General features: G+C 40.8%; 2 protein-coding genes across 3 annotated transcripts in view; both read left to right on the plus strand.

Annotated features, from left to right (window-relative positions):
- Nucleotides 1-3,437: 3,437 nt before the first annotated feature.
- LOC104427016 (rust resistance kinase Lr10) lies at nucleotides 3,438-4,695 on the plus strand. The gene is given in 4 exon segments (XM_039304700.1): nucleotides 3,438-3,465; nucleotides 3,544-4,434; nucleotides 4,437-4,478; nucleotides 4,481-4,695. Coding segments are annotated over 3 exon segments (1,116 nt in total). The 5' UTR covers nucleotides 3,438-3,465; nucleotides 3,544-3,575.
- Nucleotides 4,696-20,894: 16,199 nt separating this feature from the next.
- The window catches only part of LOC104424559 (transcription termination factor MTERF8, chloroplastic), an 87,502-nt gene continuing 84,599 nt past the window's right edge, over nucleotides 20,895-23,797 (plus strand). Inside the window, exon 1 of one of the 2 annotated variants that reach the window (XM_039304797.1) lies at nucleotides 20,895-21,577. In XM_039304797.1, the coding sequence (XP_039160731.1) occupies nucleotides 21,428-21,577 (150 nt within the window). In that variant the 5' untranslated portion in view covers nucleotides 20,895-21,427. The remainder of the gene's footprint in view (nucleotides 21,578-23,797) is intronic. The other variant, XM_039304798.1, reaches the window with a different exon arrangement.

Consider the following 23,797-nt stretch of genomic DNA (forward strand, 5'->3'; position numbering starts at 1 on the left):
ACTTGTGTGCCTCGTGTCATTGGTCTTTCTTGCCATGCTACTGGGGACATTAATGCCCCAAATGAATGACCCTGTTCAGCCTCTCCTGCAGTGAAGTTTCCAAGATGACCTATCCCTTTCAAATGAAGAGTGATGTGAAAGGTTGCGGCGACTCAAGACTTGAGTTAGCATGTGAAAATAATCATACGAACTATTTTTTCACATCCATCTATAAAAGTAATGACACCATCAATTTTGGTGATATCTACATGTTTAGCGTGGGATGGCAAAGGGCCAATTGCTCTTCCCTCCCTACTTATTCGTTAACGAACTCGAACTTTAGTTACGAGAGTTTCATGTTTCTGGTAGATTCAATGGTCTTTGTGAAGTGCTGAAGACCCGTTGCTTTCTCCTTTATATATCGAAGGAGCATACTCCTCGGACGTATCGTCTAACATATCTAAAATGAATGGGTATTCATGGGCTGTGATGGATGAAAACTCATCGGTTATTGAGGAATCTGACACCATCACCCATGACGACATGGGCATGTCATGATTGTATGCTTGCACCGAACAAGCAACTCCCTAACGCGATGGCCAACGGTTTTTTCCTTAACTACTCACAAGCCGTATCGCAGAAGAAAATATCTGGTTTGTGCTTCTTTGGTTTGGCCACAAGATAATTGCAGTAGGGAGATTAACTTTACACCTTTTACATTTTACAAGATATCTAAATGTCTATAACGTTACTTAATCTAATTCTACGGTGCGCTTAGTTTTAATTATTTAAACTCTAAATACCTTAAATTTTCATGGCATACAAACATTGACACGTAATTTCATATATAATCATTTCATGATATTTCTTAAATTATTCGAGTAGTACGTTAACTTTTGATGGGAAGGTTAAAGCAAACGCGCTGACTTCTCAAAATTTTTGATTTTTTTTTTTTTTTAAGGCGTTCCCTTAAGAGTCATAAGTTGAGGGAAGAAAAGCACCCAAAAATAAAGTTGGACGGGAATCATCTACAGAGTTTTGCTTCCAAGGGGGCTAATATATGTCCTGCAACTGATGAAAGAGCACGGAATCTACAATTACATCGCTCAATCTTTTGATAAGATTTAATATAATCTAAGATTTAATATCGATAGGTATGTAGTGATCTACAGTGATCTTACAATCTACAAATATGCATTCGTTCATGGCTAGGTCGTCGATGATGCTGTCTATATATATATATATGAGATGTTTTTTTTTTTTAATAGAGATCATTTATTTCATGAAATGATTCGACCTTGTAAGAAATTAGGATTACATCAAAAGACTTAATTTAGCGAATATGGAATAGATATCTAAGTGATCAAGCACCGGGGATGAAATGTAATAATTTCTAAGAATGTGGGGAAGAAGTGGAAAGATAGTGATGGGATGTAGACCCAACAATCACACGGAGAAAGTGGAAGCAAAGTAGAGATAGTGGAGAAGGAAAGATCAAATGTATAAGAAGATCCTTTGAATAGGTTACCTTGATAATGAAACTTTGGATATGAGCAAGTTCTTAAAAAGCTCAAGGAGAAGAAGTAGGCAGAGATCCATCCTAGGATGGGAGACCCTATAATGTCACCCATGTATTCTCTACCCGTGAGGAAGACAAAGAAACAAGAGGGAATTTGGGGGCCTCAGGGTGGTGAAGGTAGACACTATATCGGGACTTCGATTTTGGCTATCATTAGGCAGGTAGGCAAGTATAATAGCCTCTCATACTTGAGATGAGTTAGGGAGGGTGAAAGGCCCTTTGCTCAGTGGCACCGCTTACGACGAGGTCCCTCAATCAACCGTTATCCAAGTACCCCTAATAATGTAACTTCAGTTTGGGTCCACCTCTTTAATTGCTTGACTTTTTACATTTGTTCCATTGACTGACTTGGGCTTTTTCTATAAAGACCAGGCGACTCCCAAGTCTCCAAATCTAACAAAGATTGTCCAAGCTTTTTATATTGCGCCTCCTCCACACACACCAAGCAATTCTTTACCCATTTCTCTTTGCCTAGAGACAGAGGCATGATTAATGCTCTCGGCTCTATGAATATCTATCGAGCGTTGCTACTCACTCGTCTTATTTCTAGAAATGACAAGCAATGTCGAGTCGAGCAATCAACAGTGCGTTCCTTCATCTTGTGGTGATGTTCGTAATATAAGCTTTCCATTTCAACTGAAGAGCGACCCGCTGGCATGTGGTGTATCAAGATTCGAGCTGGCTTGTGAAGATAATCACACTGTTTTAAACTTCCTTAATGGTCAATATTATGTGCAGTTTATCAATTATACAGGACAACAAATTAGATTGGTTGACAGCGGGCTGCAAAGGGATAATTGCTCATCTCTCCCCCATCATCCATGGTCACTGATTGACTTCTATAGACAGTCCTTCCCATACTTTTTCCTGTACACCCTTGATATATTGGTTATTGTGAACTGCTCAAAACTGATTACTTCTCCATTCTACATCGGTATCGATCCATGCATTGAGGGGTCATACTCTACCAACACGTTATCAAATTGGAACTTGTATGCTTTGGTCAATCCACATGTATCGGATGTTAGGGATTTTTGCACCATTAGCAGTTGGACATGGGCGTCACGCGATTTTGGGGGTGGCCTAGCTCATAATAGCTCTTTCAACTACAAGCAAATCCATAACATCATGGCCGATGGATTCGATCTCCTCTATTATATATCTTCATGGAAGACAACTTTCTTTTGCTACTTTGATATCTATGGCTACTTTGGGCTTGGTCGTTACTTTTATTCGAAGCGCCTATCTGCTAGCGTTAACGGACGTCAGGCTTGCACATCCATGTACTATCGTGGCGGTAAGTATTGATTGACATTGAAATTTCACTGTAATTTCGCATGATTCGTACATTCTTTCACTTGCTACTTTCTCTTTGGAACTGGAAAATGAAAGGAATATGTAATATCCAAGAAAATTATGACAAAATACACATGACAGTGTACGTCAATGTATACATGTGTCTAGATTATAATTTCTTCCACAGAAGGGCTAAATCTATACTGTAAAAAAAAAAAAAAGAGAAAGGATTCTTGCACGACCAACCACATGAGTAGTTTTTTGTTGGCATAGAATTTACATTTTTAGTTTAAATTTTCTTAATTAGTTCTTTAATTAGTCATTTCATCAATAATCCAAGAGCCACTCGTTAATAATCCATAAAAAAAATTGTAGTCATGTTTTGATAGGAGGAACAAAATTATTCATTAAAAATGAAGAGCTATGTTTTTCTTGATTTGTAGACAATAAATTCAACTTATACAAAGTAGCTTGCTACTATCCTGTTTCCTCATGACTTTTGCTTTCCAAACTTTTTTTCCTTCAATTCTTTTTCACATCATTCATTCCTTCCGCAGGTGTCTTGGATGATATTACATTTTGGACAACTTGGGATTTACTAGTACCATTAAGTAAGCTGCAATGATTTATTCTTACAATAATTATGAAATATAAAAAACCCTATTCTAACCTATCAAATTTTTCTTTAGTTGTTTTTTGTGTAGTGAAATTCATAATCGGGATGCCATTTGTTGCGATATTTTTGATCTACAAGTATAGAAGAAGGCACATAGCAATGGACAAGAACATTGAAGAATTCTTGCAGGCTCATAACAACTTTTTGCCCATAAGGTACTCTTACTCAAATATCAAGAAGATCACCAAAAATTTTAAGCACAAATTAGGTGAAGGGGGTTATGGTTCTGTGTACAAAGGAACGTTGAGAAGTGGCAACAAGGTAGCCATCAAGATTTTAAAGCAATCCAAGGCCCATGGCCAAGATTTTATTAGTGAAGTAGCTACTATTGGAAGAATTCACCATGTTAATATAGTGCAACTCATCGGTTTCTGCTTTGAAGGCTCAAAACAAGCTCTCGTGTATGACTTCATGTCAAATGGATCTTTGGATAAGCATATTTTCACAAAGGAAGGTGATAAGTTTCTTGATTACAAGAAAATATATGAGATCGCTCTTGGGGTGGCGAGGGGGATTGCATATTTACATCGAGGGTGTGATAGGCAAATACTCCACTTTGATATCAAGCCTCACAACATTCTTTTAAACAAGAATTTCACTCCAAAGGTTTCTGATTTTGGACTCGCGAAACTTTATCCCATTGATCATAGCATAGTCTCAATGACTGCTGCAAGAGGAACTTTGGGATACATGGCGCCTGAGTTGTTCTACAAAAACCTTGGTGGTGTATCCTATAAAGTGGATGTCTATAGCTTCGGGATGTTGCTAATGGAAATGGCAGGTAGAAGGAAAAATGTAAATGCAAATGTGGAACACTCAAGTCAAATTTATTTTCCACTGTGGGTGTATGACCACATCAATAAAGGAGAAAGTGTTGAAATGGACGAAGTTATAGAAGAGGAAAGGAGGTGATAAAGAAGATGATAATAGTTGCACTTTGGTGTGTACAATTAAACCCGACCATCGGCCTCCAATGAACAAAGTCTTAGAAATGCTTGAAGGAGATATTGGTAATATTCAAATGCCTGCAAAACTGCTTATTTATTCACCAGGTGAGCTAGTCAACGGTGATAAAATCCAAAAGGAATTAGAAACATTTTCAACTTCATCAAGCGCTCTCACAATTTCCACTAGTTTTCCATTTGGAGATAGTAGTGATGTCTAGAACCTTGCTTAGTTTAATTGGCAAAGCTTTGTTACCCACGACATGGTATTATTTGGAGGTCGGGACACCTGGAGTGCCATAACTTGGCACGCCGGGACACTTAAGTGCCATAACTTTAAAATGGTACACTTAAGTGCCATCATCGGAGTAAAATGGGACACTTAAGTGCCAATCCGGTAAAAACCGGCCAAAATGCAGACGTGGCATTTTCCGGCGACAAGCTTAACCGATGTGGCAATTTTTTTTTTTTTTAAAAAAGCAGACGTGGAGGAGGAAAACGACGTCGCCCCATCCACTGTGTGCACTTGGCCAAACAAAACGACGTCGTTCGTTTATTTGGAATTTAACATTTTGTCGGTTCGTAGGTCCGACGTCCTCTCCATCCATCCATCGCCGTTCACGGCTCGCCGTTCGCAGGTGATCGCTCGCCGTCGCCGCCGCCTTTGTCGGTCGCCGTCGTCGGTCGGCGTCGTCGGTCGCCGTCGTCGAGCGCCGTCATCGCTCGCCGTCGTCGATTTGCTCAGGTTTTTTCTCTTCTTCCTCTCCCCTGTGGTGAAATTAGGGCTCCGACTCGTTTATTAGGGCTCGGACTTCAAATTTGGGGGTCATTTGGGAAAGGTCGAGGCTTGATGTGAGATTTAATGGCTGAGATGTAGTGCTACAATCCTATTGGGGGTTCAAATTGACAGTTTAGGAGCGGCATTGAAATATAGGCTCGGTGTAGGGCTCGAGGGGGGGGAAATTAGGGCTCAGTGTAGGGCTCGACGTCGCCTCATCCACTGTGATGTGTGATTCATTCAGGGTGTTGAATTGTGATGTGCGAAAGTAATTTGTAGTGGTCGGATGTGAAATGTGCGATGATTGGTGATTGTTAGGGTTCGAGTATTGGACTTTGCACATGTGAGAATCGAAGGTTGTGGGGATGGGGACTTCTGGATATTTGTTTAATAAATTGCATTGTTGAGGACCCATGCCGAGGAATCTCTCCATATTTTAAAGAAATGCGACGGCATAATCAAAGCGGTTGTCGGGTCCCATCTTAATTTTTATTTGTCCTTGTCCCGAGGCGTTGTTTTCAAGCTGCAGTGTCGACGACCGCATCTTCCCTCTCTCTTCTTCTTTTCTTTTCTTTTCTTTAATAAAGAGTGTGGGGACCTCCACTTGCAATTGTCTGTTCTTTGTGAATGTGGTCCCAAAATAGTTAATTGTATATTTGTCCTCTTTTGTTGCGAAATGGCGCATAAAGACTATGTTCTTTGTCATCGTTTACTACGGTGGAGATTTTGTGATTGGGGAGGATGAGTGGGAGTATGAGGGGGAATGAGGGTACTATCTTTGTAGATATAAAGAAGGCATCTTATATTGGATTTGTTAGGGATATAGTGACATTTTTGCCTTGTAGAGTACAAAAGTTCTTGTCTTGTGTTCCAGGAAAGGCTTGAGAGATGGTTTGAGAGTTTTGGAAGATGATAATGGTTTTAGGGATGTCTTATATCATTATCTTCATGGCGAAGAGGCGAAAGTGTTTGTTGAAAACAATAGTGAGGACGAACATGATGACACGGATACCACCGAAGTAGGAGAAGGAGGAGATGAAGTAGGTCATGATGGACGGGATGGGGAGGAGAGGGGCGCATGTCTGTTCACCGGAAGCGATTGTGACATGGGTGATGTCACCATCACCGAATTAGATTGGGAAGTAGCTGAATCCGGTGAGGGTGACGATGACGATGAAGGGTTGGTCTTTGAAGCTGAAAATTTGTTAATCTTAAGTGACGCCGACGATGAGGAGCTTACGGTCAAAGGAAAAACAAAGGGACTTTTTGTCGATAGATTTGCAACTTTGCATGTAGCTGTTCATCCAAACAGAGACGAAGGCCCCGCAGATGTTGGTGTTGCTGGCCGGTCCCGGAGACAGATTATGAAGAAAGCATCGACACCGCAACTTCCCTGTAGACGAAGTTGAAGAAGATCAACGAGCTGTGCGTAGAAGGAAAAGTAAGTTTCCTTCCTATGATCCATCTGTTGCATCTCCTACTTTGTCGTAGGTATGAAATTCCATGATGCGATACAATTTAGGGAAGCTATACTGAGTTCTTCCATTGCTGCACAAAGAAATATTGATTTCATTAGAAATACCAAGAAATTTGTAAGAGCTAGGTGTTCGCAGCAAAACTGTCCATGGAAGATTTACGGTGCGTTTGTTAAGAAGAGTGGGTCTTTTCGATTAGAGCCTACCAAGAGGAACACACTTGTTCCATTAATTTTCAAAACAAAAGGGTAACAAGTTCATGGTTGTCGAAGCACTTCTTCGATCGATCAAGGTGATGCCCAACTTGAAACTTGCTAACTTTAGGATTTGGTGAAGGAGCGTGTAGGCATCAATGTATCTAGGAATCAGTGCAAAAGAGCAAAGCAAAAGGTGATAAAGGTACTTATTGGTCGGTATGCTAAGGAATATGGGCGAGGTGTGGGAGTATGCTTGGGAGTGTAGGCTGCAAAACCTTACAAGTAGAGTGTATGTAGAGGTGATTGAGAGACCACTTCCGATCATGGGACCAAGTTCGATAAGTTCTATGTGTGCTTTGATGCATGCGAGACGAGGTTTTTTAGCTGGTTGTAGACGGATTATAGGATTGGACGGCTGTTTCTTGAAGGGCTTGTGCAAGGGAGAATTGTTGGCAGCGATTGGAAGAGATGCGAATAACCAAATGTTCCCACTAGCTTGGGCTATTGTAAAGATTGAGAACAAGGACAATTGGTCTTGGTTCTTGAAAAATCTGATGGCTGACTTGGAGATAACAAACGGGGAAGGGTGGGCATTCACGAGTGACCAAATGAAGGTAATGCTTGCTTTTGAAAAGTTTAGTCAATAGTTTGCTTTGCTTTGCTTTGTAATATGAACATGTAATTTGCTATAATATTTCTTACTTTGAATTATTGCAGGGATTGGTTCCGGCGAGCGAGTTGTTGCCCCATGCTGAACATCGAATGTGCGCGGCACATATACGGAAATTGGGCAAAGAACTATAAAGGGGATAAGCTACAATTGCAATTTTGGCAATTAGCAAAGAGTGCAAACATGGCTGACTTTAGAATAGCCAAAGAAGGACTGTCTTGGTTGACAAAGGAAGGTTGTGCTACCCTATTTCAACTAGAACCGAAGCATTGGTGCGGGCATTCTTGATGAGGAGTTCAAGTGCGATAACGTCGACAACAACATTTGTGAAGTATTTAATTCGAAGATAATAGATGCCAGATGCAAACCAGTCATCTCAATGCTTGAAGATATACGAGTTGCGGTTATGACTCGGCTGCAGAAACAAAGAGATGAGGCTGCAAAGTGGACAAGACAATATGGTCCTAGGATTGTGAAGAAATTGGATGACAACTTGGCTGCAAGTACGCATTGTCATCCCATTTGGAATGGAGATGACGGATATGAGATAATGAAGGGTGCAGATAAGTATGTTGTCAATCTAGGAAGTAGGAAGTGTTCATGTAGATCATGGCAAGTAAGTGGAATTCCATGTGCACATGCCATATGTGCCATCCAGTTGAAGGGCGACAATATAGATGATTACATCGATGATTGGTACCATAAATCAAAGTATCTTGCTTCCTATCGTTCATGATGCAGCCAATTAGAAGTAGCAAGTTTTGGGAGCCCACGGATCGTGAAGCACCTCTACCTTTGCCACTGAAGAAGACAATTGGAAGGACAAAACGAAGACGAAGAATGGCGGAGGGAGAGGTCTCGGGTCAGCAAAGAATGAGCAGGGGGAGGGTGCAAAGATCACGTGCTCTTATTGTCGCCTAACAGGCCACAATATTAAAGGTTGTCAATTGAGGAAGCAACAACGGTTGAGGCAAGGTGAAGGGCCTAGTGAAGAGACAGTTGGAGAAATGCACACAGCAGGGCCAAGTGAGTCGATTTCTTCTTGAGTCAACAAGTAGAACCCCGGTAAGTCATGAAATTTATTTTATGTTTATGTTGCTTTCTTGTCGTTTATCATAAAAATGTACATAATGATATCCTATTTGGCCTTGTATGTAATGTGTTTGTTAGGTCACAAGAAGAACCTCAGTAAGTCATGAAACTGAACAGCCTGTTCGAAGAAGGCAAGGTAGAACACAGCCAGGTAAAGGATTGGCCCAAGTGGCAAGCATCACGGCCAGGTGAAGGATTGACCCAAGCAAAGCATCACGGCCAGCTGAAGGATTGACCCAAGCAGCATCACGGCCAAAGGTAGCCGATTGTTCTTCAGAAATAAAGAAATACCCAGTGCTAAATTCAATCAATTTGTATTCAGTTTTTATTATTATATGTCTCGATATTATATTTATGGTATCTTTTCGCCTCTTTCTCGAGTTCGAAGAAAGCAAGTTCGAACTCAACGCCAACCGAAGGGCCATCACGGGAGCCACCTCAAGGATCATCACAGAGCCACCTCAAGGATCATCACAGAGCCACCTCAAGGATCATCACAGAGCCACCGGAAGAATCACCGCAAGGGGCACCACAAGTACCACCACCAGTACCACGAGAAGGCCAAACGAAGGAGGTGTCACCTGAAGTTGAAGGGCTACACGAAGGACAACTAGAACAAGGCCGGTGAAGGGGCGGGTACACAAAGGCCATCTAGAAGACGCCCAACACAATGGGTCGAACAAGCCTCGGGCTGTAGTTAAAGGGCCCAAGAAAGCGGGACAAAGGGGCAACAAATCACAAGTTCCTGAGAAAGTGACGCCCCTATTCAAACAAGAGGGCACTTGGGAAGAGGTTCGACAATATGGCTATGGCACGTATACGAATGAGCCTACCGGAAGTCATTCTCAATGTAAGTTTTATTGGCTGCATTTAATTTAATTTATGCTGTAGATTTTTGCTAACAATTTATTGTTTTTTTGTAGCCTGGGAGAAGTTCAGAAGTTCTTATCTCAGGCCCAACTCAAGAATCGACGGCTGCACCAACAAAAAAGAAGAAAACATCAACATCAAGCGTGCCAAAAAAATAAGAGAAAGAACCCAGCTCGAGCTCGAGCTCCAGCTCCATCTCCAGCTCCAGCTCCAGCTCCTTTTGATTCAATTCGGCCTATGACATTTGCAGCTCCATCTGAGTCAGTGGATACTGAGAAGGTTGAAGAAGAAGTTGCACGTCCAGTTAGAAAGAGTGCCAGAATTATGAATCAAGTGAAAGGCCCATCGAAAGGAGGACGAACAGGGGGTGTCGTGCATATTGATTGATGAGATGAGATGTGATAGGATTTGTGGAGCTTAGGAGTAAAAAACAGTTATGTAAACGATGATGTTGTCGTGCATATAGAAAGTCTATGCATCGATGGTTATCTTTTGTTTTTTTCTTTAGTTTGTCATTCATTGATGTTGTCGACTCGAGACTCACACTTGATGAAATATCAATGAAATGAATGTTGTCGACTCGAGACTTGATGATATTAATATCAATGAAATGATCTTGTGCTTGCTTGTCAATTTATGTTGTTGTTTATCATGGATTCTGGCTTTTACTTGTTGCTGCTGCTGTTGGTGTTCTGTGGTGATAGCTGGAGTGCTGGTGTATCTAGTGATGGTGGATGGTGATGTTTGGTGGTAGGTGGTAGTCAGTTTGTTGGTGGGGTGCTAATGTCGTGGCTGGGGTGCTGGTGTGGCTGATGGTGATGCCTGGTGATTATTGGTTTGTGGTGGGGGTTATAGGCTTAAGCAGCTGCACCTACACTGGGTACAAGTGTGCGGTTGCACATCTTACACCATGTGTCTTGGTGCAAACTAGTGCAAGCTGAGCCTTGCACTAGTATCTTGTGCAGCAACACCACCAGCATGGTGGTGGCTGGAGCGCCTAGTGTGTAGTGTGGATAGTGGTGATGGTTGGTGGTGTCGCCGGTGCTAGTGGCTGGCGCAATTTTTACAGAAAACCGACAAAAAATTGGCACTTAACCGATCCTATTCTAAAAAAACTTGGCACTTAACTGTTCACTTTTAACTACAAGTGACACTTAACCGATCACTTTAACAATAACTTGACACTAAAGTGATCCTTTTTCATCGCGACTAGCACTTACGTGATTACCGAATACAACTTATGGCACTCGGGTAATGACTCATGTTTGTCTTGTGTATATGTCGGTCCGCATCAAAACAGAGAACATGATTCCCGCATTGCAAAAGAGAAGATGACTCGCATCAAAACAGAGAAGATGATGGTAAACTTATGGCAAGTCCATACCACAGACAAACGACAACAAAGCAACAATGATCTTGTTCCACAACACAAACTTCTTCGCATCTTTCAAAAAGAAAAAACCCAACGTTTAATCCCGGAACAACACCATTTTTAACTATGGCAAATCGCAGAAACTTTTCTCATTCTCAAGTACTTTACATTTCATCATAAAGTACAATAGACAACAAAACAACACCATAATACACGCTTGGTAACACTTTCGTTCAATCTTCATCATTGGGACTTCATTCTTGAAAGGTTTAGTTGAAGATGCTTGAGCGTGCATTGACACTTCATTCTTCGAAAGTTTCACTGAAGACACTTGAGCTTGCATTGAGTCAACATCGTCCAAGTCGTCCACGAACACAGATGAAGATTGCTGTCTTTTATGAAGTAGATCCAATATCACCCTCGTGGCTCGGTCGAGAACTTCTCATCAATCCATTTGAAGTATTTGCACTTCGACGCTTCTTTATATCGGGCGCATCCATAAAATCTTCTCCCAGATTGATTTGAGTCCACGATGTTCTTCTTGGACTCGGTAACCCACAAAAACAGAAACGCTGGCCTTCTCCTTCGCTTCGATGAGAGGAAATTGAGGCGCCGTCGCGAGTCCCGCTCTCCATTTCCAAGATTCGACGAAGGAATTTTGGGCAAATGAAAATTAGGGTTCGAGACTTCAATTCGAGCACTTCAATAGGGATTTTGGCCGATTTGGGGTTTTAGATTTGGGGCATTTGGGGAGACGACGTCGTTTTTGGAAGATTTGGGGCTTTTATTATGGAGACGACGTCGTTTCGGTGATCGAGCGCCGACTCGGCTCTCCGGCGAGCCACGTTGGCAAAAATAGTAATAAAATAGTGCCACGTATGATTTCCGGCAAGGGTCGCCGGAGGTGGCACTTAAGTGTCCCACTTGAAAAAAAAAGTGGCACTTAAGTGTACCGTTTGGAAGTTATGGCACTTAAGTGTCCCGGCGTGCCAAGTTATGGCACTTGTGGTGTTCTTCTGCCGTATTATTTGGGAGGGAGGTTAGCTAGTTTAGTTTGCCGGTGATCACATTTTGTCTTTTCTAGCTCTTAGGTTTCTGTTGCGTTATTGTACTTTTCTTTTTTTTGCTCGAAGTGTTATTGTACTTCATTTATAGTTTCACAATGTGTGGTCCATACAATCTCATACACAGGACGTATGTTTAAGTTCTTAAAATAACCATGTTTGGGAAGCGTATTCTATATGTTCATCCAATGTGAATTCTAGCTAATCCAGTTAATCATCTATAAACCAAGTCACTCATTTTCTATAGGATATTTGCTAAAGAGGGCTGCAAAACGTGCCATCTTACATGTACTTGCTAGTGAAACAGTGTCCTTTTTGACTCGGTGTAAATCAATCTTTTTTCCTTGATTGCTCAAGTCGTAGAGTAGTTTCTATTAGTGGTAATTGCATTTAGAAATCGCTCATCATTTGGCTCGCCCAGATTCAAATTCTTTATTCACCAATTGCGACAAAATTTTATTTTCTTCACAATTCATTTACATGGATCGAAAATTGATCAAATTCTTAATAGTGATGGGACAATCATATTGTCTTGAAGGTCACATTAGCTCTAATTTTTTAAACGATCAAAAGAAAATGGGACAATTATTTAGAAAAGCCCTGTAAATTATCAACATAATGCATATGAGTATTAACACTTTCATTTTGTTCGTGGAAGTCTTAAAATTTGTATCTTGGTGTGCATGATCCTTCCATTAAGCTGCGAATGCCTCCCAAGCCACTTCAATACCCAAGCCATCATATGCCTGCGTATGACAAAGGTGAAACCTTGATTGAATTGGAAAATTGGTCAACTTTATCCGGTATTCCAATAATTTCTTCTTCATCCTAATGTGAAGATGAGATTGAGTTTAATTAGGGGATGATCCTTCCCATTTTATCAATGTGACACCGATGACACGTTGGTTTTGAAAAAAGAAAAAATGCAACGGGTGAATCACACAGTGTATCTTGGGGTGGTGTTCTCGTGATAAATGGATCTTGGGGAAGGGAAACATATCTTCTTCTGTTTGGGTTGCATCAGAGGGAGAAGGGGAATTGGAATGCAAGCCCGTGAGCGCCACTGGTGGCATGGCACCCAAACCCGACCTGCTCATGGAACCCGCTGATGGCATACGATTAGTTGGATAGGCTTGAAAATGGTTTGGTACATTGGAGAAGCTACATGCGCCAGACTAAGAAAAACATAAAAACCTCATCTTCCGTTACCATCGTGTGAGGATTGGTTGGCCCTTGCGATCACCTTGCTAGGGTTGGCCGACCCTCGTCGATCTAAGCGCTTACTCTTGGTGATGACCAACAACTCAGACCTCTGGTTGAGTAGGAGTCTTTTCTAGGGCTTGATGCCTCTTCAAGACTTCTCCAACTATCTCTATGTTCCTTTTTCCTTTTCATTTTAATTTTTGACTTTTTTCATTCTTCATTTTTTTTTTGGATTATCTTTTTTGTTTCCTTTTAGTTTTCGTTAGTCATATGATGTGGTGCCCACATGTACATACGAATTCGATAATTTTAAAGATTGATTTATTCTTTTTAAGATTTTAAGAGGATTGCATTTTTATTGAGAACATCAGGTAGTTATACTTTTGACGTCAGAAAGCCATTCCTCTTGATTTTTTTGTGAACTAAATTCGTGGAATCGATCGATCAAAAGAATGACAAAACACTACCATCACCTAACAATGACGAAATCATGCATTGATTGATTTTCTTTTTCTCCACGTACGAATGAAAAGCAAAATAAACGGATTGACTTTAGCGTAGTTTCTTAATTCCTGTACTTTACAGAAGAATGGCCTTCGTGGCTATCTATTTACATTTCTCGTTTCCTGAGTGTGCTCTCTTGACATGGAGCAATGCGTCTCTTTCTCTCTTCCCTCCACCGTCCAATATCAAAGCTCCCTCCTTCCCGCCAAAACCTCTCCCCCTCTCGCCCTTCGACGGCAGCCTCATCACCCCCACCACCGTGGCAGCGACCTCCCTGGAGCAATCTCCCACCCCGACCTCATGTCCCGTGACGGGTCCCATCCCGACCTCCGCACCTTCTCTCTCATCCTCAAGTCTGTTCGCTCTCGGAGGCGGGTCCATCGCGCGCTGGCTCCGTAGCAGCTCGAGGCCCACTCGGGGATTCTCATCTCGCTCATTAGTCTCTAAGAGGATATTTATGGACATGGGTCAGAAAAGGGACTTGGTTTCTTGGAGTTTGAAGCGGTCGAAACTTTCCTTCATATGCTTGAAGATGGTTTTTTTAACCTAACGATTATTGTTTCACGGCGGTTATTCAGGCTTGTTCAGTTCCGGAGAATGCATCAGTTGGTGATAAAATTTTCGGGTTTATAATCGAAAGCGGCTACGTAAATTATGATGTGTGCGTTGGGTGTGCATTTTAATTGACATGTTTGCGAAGGGTAGTGCTGATTTGTTTCAGCTCGTAAGGTGTTCGAGAAAAGGCCCGAGAGGAGTGTGGTTGCTTGGACTTTGATGATGACAAGATGTACTCTGGTTGGTTGTCCAAGAAAGCTGTTGATTTGTTTCTCGATATGCTTGTGAGTGGGACTGTGGCAGATAGATCTACACTCGAAGCTGTTTTGTCAGCAAGTTCGGAGTTAAAGTTGCAATCGCTGGGGTTGCAGTTGCAATGCTGGGTTATACAGTCTGGATTCACTTCGGATGTCTGTGTTAGATGCAGCTCGGTGGACTTGTACGTGAAGTGTGTAGCTAGTGGATTGCTTAATGATTGGTGAAAGGTGTTTGATCGGGTGCAAGATCATAACGTGATGTCTTAGACAGAGATAATCACGGGAAGTATCAAACTCTTTTCGGAAATGATAAAAGGTCCCATGAGGCCAAACCATTTTGCATTTGCTAGTGTTCTCAAGGCACGTGGAAGTACTTGTGATGTAGATATGGGGATACAAATATACACGCTAGCTACAAGATTGGGCTTTGCTGGTGATACTTGCGTGGGTTATTCTCTTATTAGCACATATTCTCAGTCGCACCACATGGAAGACACTTAGAGAGCTTTTGATGCACTATTTGAAAATAATTTAATTTCTTATAATGCCCTTGCGGATGCCTATGCCAAGGGCTTGGAGTCCAATGAAGCCTTTGAACTGCTACATGAAATTGAGGAGAGAGGAATCAGAACGGGTGCTTCTACATTTGCCAGCCCTTTTAGGTGGAGCTGCCTGTATCTGTGCTATTGGTGAAGGGGAGCAAATCCATGGGAGATGGTAAAATCAGGGCTTGACTCAAATCAGTGCATTTCCAATGCTTTGATCACTGCGCATTCAAGGTGGGGAAACCTAGAAGCTGCTTTTCAAGTTTTCCGTGAGATGAGAGAATTGACCACTATGCATGCATGGTGGACTTATTGGGTTGATCGGAATCCTTCCCAAGAGATTATAAATTCAATGCCTTTCAGGGCAGATACACTAGTCAGGTCTGATGTACATTTTTTGGAGCTTGCTGAGTTCACGGCAATGATGAACTTGCAAAACAAGCTGCAGCAATGATATTTTAGTAGGAACGGGACTACCCTGCTGCTTCTGTTTTGCTATCAAATATTTATGCCTCGGCTGGTCTTGGGAAGATGCAGCAGCAATCAGAAAGAAGATGAAACTGAAATATCTTACAAAAGAAGCCAGTTGTAGTTGGATTCAAGTGAAAAATAATATTCACAAGTAACATACGTGGGTGACGCTTCATGCCCAAAGGCACAGGAGATTTATGACAAAACCGATTGGCTAGTCGAATAAAGAAACTGGTTTATGTTCTGACTACTGAATTTGTTCTTCATGATGTGGAGAAGGGACAAAAGGAACAATATTTGCTCCAGAACAGTGAAAAAATTGTTGTTGTTTTTAGCTTTATAAGCACTCCAGTCCAAAATCCATTAGGGTGTTTAAGAATATCTGCATTTGCGGAGATTGTCATTCTGCGATCAAGTATGTCTCCCTGGCAACCAGAAGATGTATGGTCCTAAGGGATGCAAACCAGTTCCACCATTTTAGGGACTAAACATGCTCGTGCAATGACTACTGAAGAGGATGCTTCTTAAATTGTCTCATTCATTGTGTAAAGTGAATCTCCATTTTAGATTTTCTCCTTTGTTCCTATGTTACTTGAACTGGGATTCTATTATTTCCCTAGCAAGCCCAACAATGTAAATATCATGTCCTGAAATGTATATAGATTTGGTACTCCTACTGTTGGAATACCAAGCAGAAGACCTCAAATGAAGCTCGCAATATCTCAGCAATATGATTCATGGAATTGAAAACAGTCATGCTTTGCCTTTGGATTTTCCTGGAATGTGCAGTTTTTAGACACTAGATATGTCTGTTCTGTTGTATCCTGAGCGCTCCCGATATGCAGTCCTGATGCCCCATAATTCATTCATTAGCTGAATATTCTGTGTGGTTTTTGTTTTGGCAATTTAGCTTGTAATGCCTCCAACTTATAGTTAGTCTACATTTTTGGATGTGGCCATTTCTTGTGCTTTTACATTGTCAAGTTCAACCATGCGAGTTCATGCCATATGTTGCTTCAACATTTCTCAGGCTGTTGCGGAGTGGATAAATTTATAAATTGGTGATTGAGAAGAAACAAGAGCAGCTTTCGTGAGCAAACAACGGTTTTGAAACCAGGAGGCATGATCCTTGAGGAGTTCATGCAATGATCAAGCATTCGCAAGTATTGCATCGACTTTTTGGTTAGGAAGATGTTTTCTGTCAAATGGGGCATCGTTCCTGCTGTACGTCTTAGCTCCATATTGTTCCTCTGCAAGGCTTCTCCTCATACGGCATTGCACTTGTTAGAGCAGGGAAAGCAATAGGTCTTCATCACTAGTTTTCACTCAGCAAACGTCTGCATATAATCCGAAGGTAGTGGACTAGAATGCGCACTGTAACTGTCATGTTGTTTCTGAGCAATGTATTTCATCAGCGGGAGCAATCATGACAACTTTCATGTTGGCATAGAGTTTAGATTTTCCTTTTGTCTTAATATGTTCCTTAACTAGTCGCTCAACTTATAATTCATGAGACACTCTTTTGACAATTTCCTTGAAAAATAGTATTTATGTAACTATAGTAGGTATTGACACCTGAATTTTTACGAACTAATCGAATATACATTTTCAAGGAACGATTCATTTATGGAGTCCGGCCACATTCATTCCATTTGGGCTTTAACGCAGATGGTGAGATCCAATTCCGTTAAGCCCATTAAGCATAGTAGCCCTAGCCCAGACAAGGACGACCATCCACCATCTCCAACTCAAGCTCTCTCTCCATCGCCGGATTTCAGTTACAGGACTGAAAATTTCCTTTTTTATAGAAGTCATCTTCTCCTCAGCAAGCTCAGCCTCCATAGACGAAGCTCTCGAGCTCAATGGTAGGAATTTGACGATCCGCGGCTCACGCTCATCGCACGCTCAAGCGTTCTCGCGTTCCAGCCGCCGATATCCTTATTCTCCTTCGCCTCTTACGCGCCTGATGTTGCCCGACGTGGCATCGCGACTCTGTGCCAGCGGGTTCGGCCTTCTGGCATTGGCGAAAAATGATTAAGTGACCTGAACGGTTGGATCTTCACAACTCCATGATCCTTACCATCGCATGATTTATCCATTCTTATCAAACCTTCAGGCGGAAGTTATTATAGTGGCAAATGAAGCGGCTGTGGACATTCGAAACGGGTACAGCTCTATTGATTGAACCGGGGCACGTCTATACCGCGACTATAGGAATCTATATGCCTCCTTCAGGGGAAGACATTGTTCTTGTTCTCTCTGTTATGTGATGAGGTATGAGGAGGCTTTCTTAGCTATTGATCCAATGAGGCCAAATGGATACTGCACGGTGACTGTTTGATGATATGCCTCAGAGGAATAGCTTCGCTCGGAGCAGACACGGACTGAAGGACCTGAGTATGAGGAATGACTTTTTTAGTGGAGCCCATTTCTGTTGAGATGCGAAACTGCAGTGCTTTGCAAATGCTTTATCTCGAAGTGAATGGAATTACCAGGAAGGTTTCTTAATTCTTAGGTGAATTCAGAGGTTTGAGAATTTGTTTGTCTCTTGAAGGTAATCTTTTCTCCAGTTTAGTTCCTGCAAGTATCAGTAATCTCTCATGGGGACTTGAAGCTTTGAAATTTAAGAAGCAATAACTTCATTGGTAGTTTGCTGGAGCAAACAATGGAGATGAGCATCTTTGATCATTCTGGACTTCAGTGGAAATAGATTCTTGGAGCCAATTCCAGTTGGTTGGAGTGATCTTTTTTCGAGCTAACTGCCCTTGGTTTGAGCGAGTAGAATTTGTCTGGCGGGTGGCCGCTTGAGCTCATAGGTTTGCCGAGTTTCTAAGTCGTTGCTTTACAAGAGAGCAAGCATGTTATGTGGTGATGTCCCCGAAGGGTTTAAGTAGTTTGTTTCTCTAATTGTACAGGTCAACAGAAGATGGATTCAGTTTGTCTATTCCACATTAGATAAGAGCTACGGTGGCATTCATGCTTCTGCTGGTGTTTTCTTGCCCCCTTGAAGATGTGGTCATCCCCTTCTCACCGCCTTCATTCAATCCTCATCAAGCATGATCGCTGCTATTGCTGAACCATCGTTACTGCCGAGGTGTAACATGCTGGTTGCCCCCACGGAGTGAATCTGCCACTGAGGGTCACGACAGTAGTCACGCCAAATTACTGAGACTTTGCTGGAGGGTCACGACAGTAGGAACGAAATTATTAATTCATAATGAAAATTACTGTTTCTCAATATTTGTTGACTGTTGACAAAGCAAAGGTAGTTTCTTATATCGTCTATCATCTATGTAAACGAGTTTATTATTTCCATTTATTTGCAAATGCACGCATGCACTCATATTCTTTTGGACAAAACTTAATTTCTGCACATTCCTAACAACTTTTTGCCCATAAGGTACTCTTACTCAAATTCATGAAGATCACTAGAAATTTTGAGGACAAACTAGATGAAGGGAGGTATGGTTCTATGTACAAAGGAATGCTTGGAAGCGGCAATGAAATCGCCATCAAGATTTTAAAATAGTCCAAGGCTCATGGTCAAGATTTTGTTAGTGAAGTGGCTACTATTGGAAGAATGCACCATGTTAATGTAGTGAATGAAGGCTCAAAATAGGTTCCTGTGTATGATCTCATGTCAAATGGATCTTCACTAAGGAAGGTGATAAGTTTCTTTATAACATGAAATATATGAGATTTCTTGATTACATGAAAATATATTAGATTGCTCTTGGGGTGGCGAGGGGGATTAAATACCCACATCAGGGGTGTGACATACAAATACCACACTTTTATATCAAGCCTCACAATATTCTTTTAGACAAGAATTTCGCCCTAAAAGTCTTTGACTTTGGACTTGCGAAACTTTACTCCACTTCTAATAGCATAGTAGCATTGACTACTGCAAGAGCAATCTTGGGATAGATGGTGCTCACGTTGTTCCACAAAAACATTGGTCGCATATTTTATAAATCAAATGTCTATAGCTTTGGGATGTTGCTCATGGAAATGGAAGGTTCAAGGAAAAATGTAAATGCCATTGTGGAACACTTAAGCCAAATTCGTTGTGGGTGTTGGACCAGTCAATGAAGGAAAAAGTTTTGAAATGGAAGAATTTGCAAAACAAGAAAGGAAGATGATAAAAAAGATGACAATAGTTGCACTTTGGTATATTCAATTAACCTTGACCATTGGCCCTCAATGAGCAAAGTCCTAGAAATGCTTGAAGGAGATATTAGTAAACTTCAAATGCCTCCAAAAATGCTTATTTACCCACCGGATGAGCCAGCCAACAATGACAAAGCCAAGATGGTTCTATAAACATTCTCAACTCCATTAAGCGCTTGACAATTTTCACTAATTTTCTATTTGGAGGTAGCAATGATGTTTAGAGAACCATCCTCAGTTTGATCGGAAAAGATTTTTATGTACTCGTTGTTTGTGCCTGCAACCTAGTATCATGTTGGGAGGGACTTATTTTCGAGGTTGTCTTCTTCTAGCTCTTAGGTTGATGTTGTGTCCTTGTATATCTTGTGGTTTTTCTTCTTGCATCCTCCAATAGGATAAATAAATTGGTAAGAGAGCAAGGACAAAAACGGTGATGGAAGGTGATAGACATCAAGAATTTTCCTCTCATTATGTGATTAGGGAAATTTCAATTGAAAAGCTAATAATAACATGCGATCTTGCTGCTTAACGGGTTACTATCGACTTATGATTTGTCAATATCAAGAACCATTGATTTCAACTTATGAATTGTCCTCAGCCATTGTGAATTGTCCTCCCTTATTACGTGATTTGGATAATGACAACGTAAAAACTAACATCTTGCTCCTATATGTGCCTTTGCCACCATATGATTTGTCGATATAAAAAACAACTGATTTTGGCTTATATATGTCGTATACACCGTCTATCTATGCTAGAAACAATTTTGATCAAAATGGAAAAAAAAGAAAAAGATCTTAAATGAAATAATTCAATGAAGTTTATATTTGAAAGAACTCATAATTCGTTTTAAAGTTGACATGAAATTATTTGCAAGTAATAATATCGAAAGATTACAATTTTCTCTTATATCACTCGGTTACGGTGATTTCAATTAACAGATTTTCAGAATTTCAAAGCATTTTAATGAAAATTCATCAACCTGGCTTATATACTCGATATCGGCTGGAGGAAAGGGGGAGAAGGAGGTGCAACCCCCTGCCCACCAAAAAACGTTAAGGAAAATCTCAATTACAACCTGAAGTAGATGCATTTAAAAAAAACGGAATGAAGTTTGTTTTAAATAGGAATTCGGAGTAGCCAACACAGTTTCAAATGAGTGAACTGTTGTCCGGCCAAATTTTCAATCGGCGGATAATTTCATCCAAAATTTATGATTTTACCTCCGGATTTATGCTGAACAACTGTATGAACTAGAGGATCGTTACCTTGAAGAACAATCGCTGAACAATTTTCGTCCAAAATTTCCCCGTTACCTCAAGCCTGTCCGCCCCCAACAAATCGCTCCTTACTCCTCTCAAGTTCTTCCTCGTGTATTCCATCCCCAGCTGGAGGAGCAGGAGCGTCGATTACATCTAAGGAGTTCAAAGAGGCTAGGATTCTTCGATTCTACTTCTGCTTCTTCTGGCCCGTTCGATTCACTCGATTGGAATGGAGGGTCGACAGCGTAGGTGTGGAGCGAAGGTGATGGTGCGGGATCGTGAATGAGTTTAGTTTCCGGTGTCTGTTCTGGTCATGATGAAGGTGATGCTATGGGGACGTTTTTGTTTGGGGGGAAGAAGGCACAGGTGATGGTGTTCTCGGTGGTGGGCTTCATGGACTGCGAACTAATGTTGGAGTAGGAATGGGTTCCTCGCTTTCTAAGGACTTGGAGTCTGCAGTTGGAATTGATGTCCAGAATATTACTTGTGGTGGATGACATGCCTGCTTTAATGACCAAGCAAGGAGAGATCTTTTCCTCGGGGAGGAATGGTGTGAGCCCTCGACCTCCCGCTTTCTTTCTCCACTCGCAGCGCTCCCCATCTTCAGCTTCAGTCCCTCGCTCCATCCATTCCCCCAGGTCGGACTGAAGAGTCAACCGTACTTCACGTCGGATTGCCGCCGCGTCAACTCATCATCTAATCGTCAACTCATCATCTAATGTCTAGTTCGAATCGGGTGAATGACTCACAGAGACAAATTGTCAAACAGTTCGTGTCCTTGAATGCAATTTGAATATTTGATTGAACTCCTTGTTAAAGTCTTTCCTTTTCGGGGGCGTTCTATGTATTATTTCGAGAACTCGTCTTTACACGAGAGAGAGAGAGAGACCGAATCTCTCGTGACCTGAGACTTGGATTTGAGGCTGAAGTCAATCGGTTCGTTGAGGGCTCGTGTTGCCTCTTTGAAATCTGTCGGACTCAGTAGCCTTGAGCTCTGCCATTTGGTTGCGAAATGCCCTTCTGTGTTTGCAGCAGATGAAATCGATCCCTTTATACTCTTCATGCGTGACAATTTAGATGGAAAGGTCGACCCGACGCAGCTCAAGCGTCTCTTTATGTCAACTGAGCCGCGTTTCTCAGTCGGATTCGAGGAAAAGGTTAATTTGTTAATTTGGTTGGGTTGATTCCGTAAATTGACATTGGAATACATTTTTATATTTGCTGGTGGAGTTGTATCCTAGAAAAGTACGAAATAGATCTTGGTTGTTACTTCCACTACGGAAGTAAAGTTCATTTTCTATTTTGAGGCCACCTCATATGATGTGATTGAAAATTTCATATTGGGGTGTAGAGTTGTGGATTTCATTGCTCGGCCATTAAGAATATTTTGTGACAATTTAGCTGTAGTTTTCATGATTAAGAACCAAAAAAATAATAGTCCAAGCAAATATATCAACATTAAGTATTTAGCCATTAACGAATATATTAAAGAGAATAAAGTGGTTATAAAACATGTAAGTACTGGATTAATGATAACCGATTCTTTAACTAAAGGCATGCCACTACTGAGTTATAAGAATAATGTATTCAGAATGGGCATTGGTCCAATTATGTAAAGTTTTCTTTATATAGAAGAATTTGTGAGACTTCTATCCATTTGTAATGTTTTTCTCAATACAATCGTATACATTCAATTATTCTGAGAGAAACAATTATGTTTGACTTGTAGTAAACATAATGTTTATTCATTAAGTTATGTTATCACATATGAGCTGGTAAAATGCATTGTGATATATGGAAGATAATATTTGCTTTAAGAGGACTCATCATCATGATTCATGTGTTTTATTTTAGCATGAATTTTAAGTGAGTTTAGGTTAATATTTCATTTGATGGAATATTGGGATTAAGTAGGAGAATGTTATAATATATTTTATTATTCTCAATGTGATCCAAATTTTGTTTTTCTAATTGATTTCGATTTATTACCCAATTTATTACCCACGTTTATTACGTGATAGTTACCTGTTAATATATTATCATAATTCTCTTGATGGAAGACATTGGTCGTATAAGAAACGAAATAAAACGTCAAGTCGTTTAGTCCAAATCTTATCATTATAGAAAAAAACACACTATCATGTTTGAGGAGTATTGACTAATGAAACAGGACATAGAGATTTGATGTTTCCATTTTTGCGGATCGATCACGCTTCATGCATCTGTTTTAGGTTTTAGGATTTTTCTTCCTTTGGAGATTTTCATCAATGGTTGAAGGTACGTCAATCATTATATTTCCAAAAATCAACCCCAAATTTTGTATGAATTTATAAATCAGGATCATCATTTTTTATTTAGATTTAGTCTTACGGAAAAGACATAAGAAATTATTGCAGGCTAGAACAAATTGTTGGACTTGTCTAACAAGCAACAAAATTATTGTTGCATTCAAAAGAACGGATGACTGGAGGCATATAACATGGTTTCATGGTTATTGCGTCAAAACTGATATACTATCTCATGACATGGAGAATAAGAGGTTTTGAGGCAAGCTGGTTTTTTTATTTTTGATCTCGTTCCTCCAAACTGTACATCAATCATGCTATGATCGTGACTCGTGCAGTGAATAAAGCAGATGTAGAAGAAGGGAGGAGGAAAAAAATGAAGAAGAAAATAAGAAAAAAAGGATAGTGTATGAGAAGCAAGTGATGGGGGAGTGGAAGCGAGACTGATTTATTTGGTGATGGGATGTGGAACCAACAATCACGGGAAAAGCGGAAGGACCCGGTGAAAGAGGAGAAAGATCTCATATGAAACAATTTTTTTTTTTTTTTAATT

The sequence above is a fragment of the Eucalyptus grandis genome, chromosome 11 (assembly GCF_016545825.1).
Source record: "Eucalyptus grandis isolate ANBG69807.140 chromosome 11, ASM1654582v1, whole genome shotgun sequence".
Taxonomy (NCBI): domain Eukaryota; kingdom Viridiplantae; phylum Streptophyta; class Magnoliopsida; order Myrtales; family Myrtaceae; genus Eucalyptus; species Eucalyptus grandis.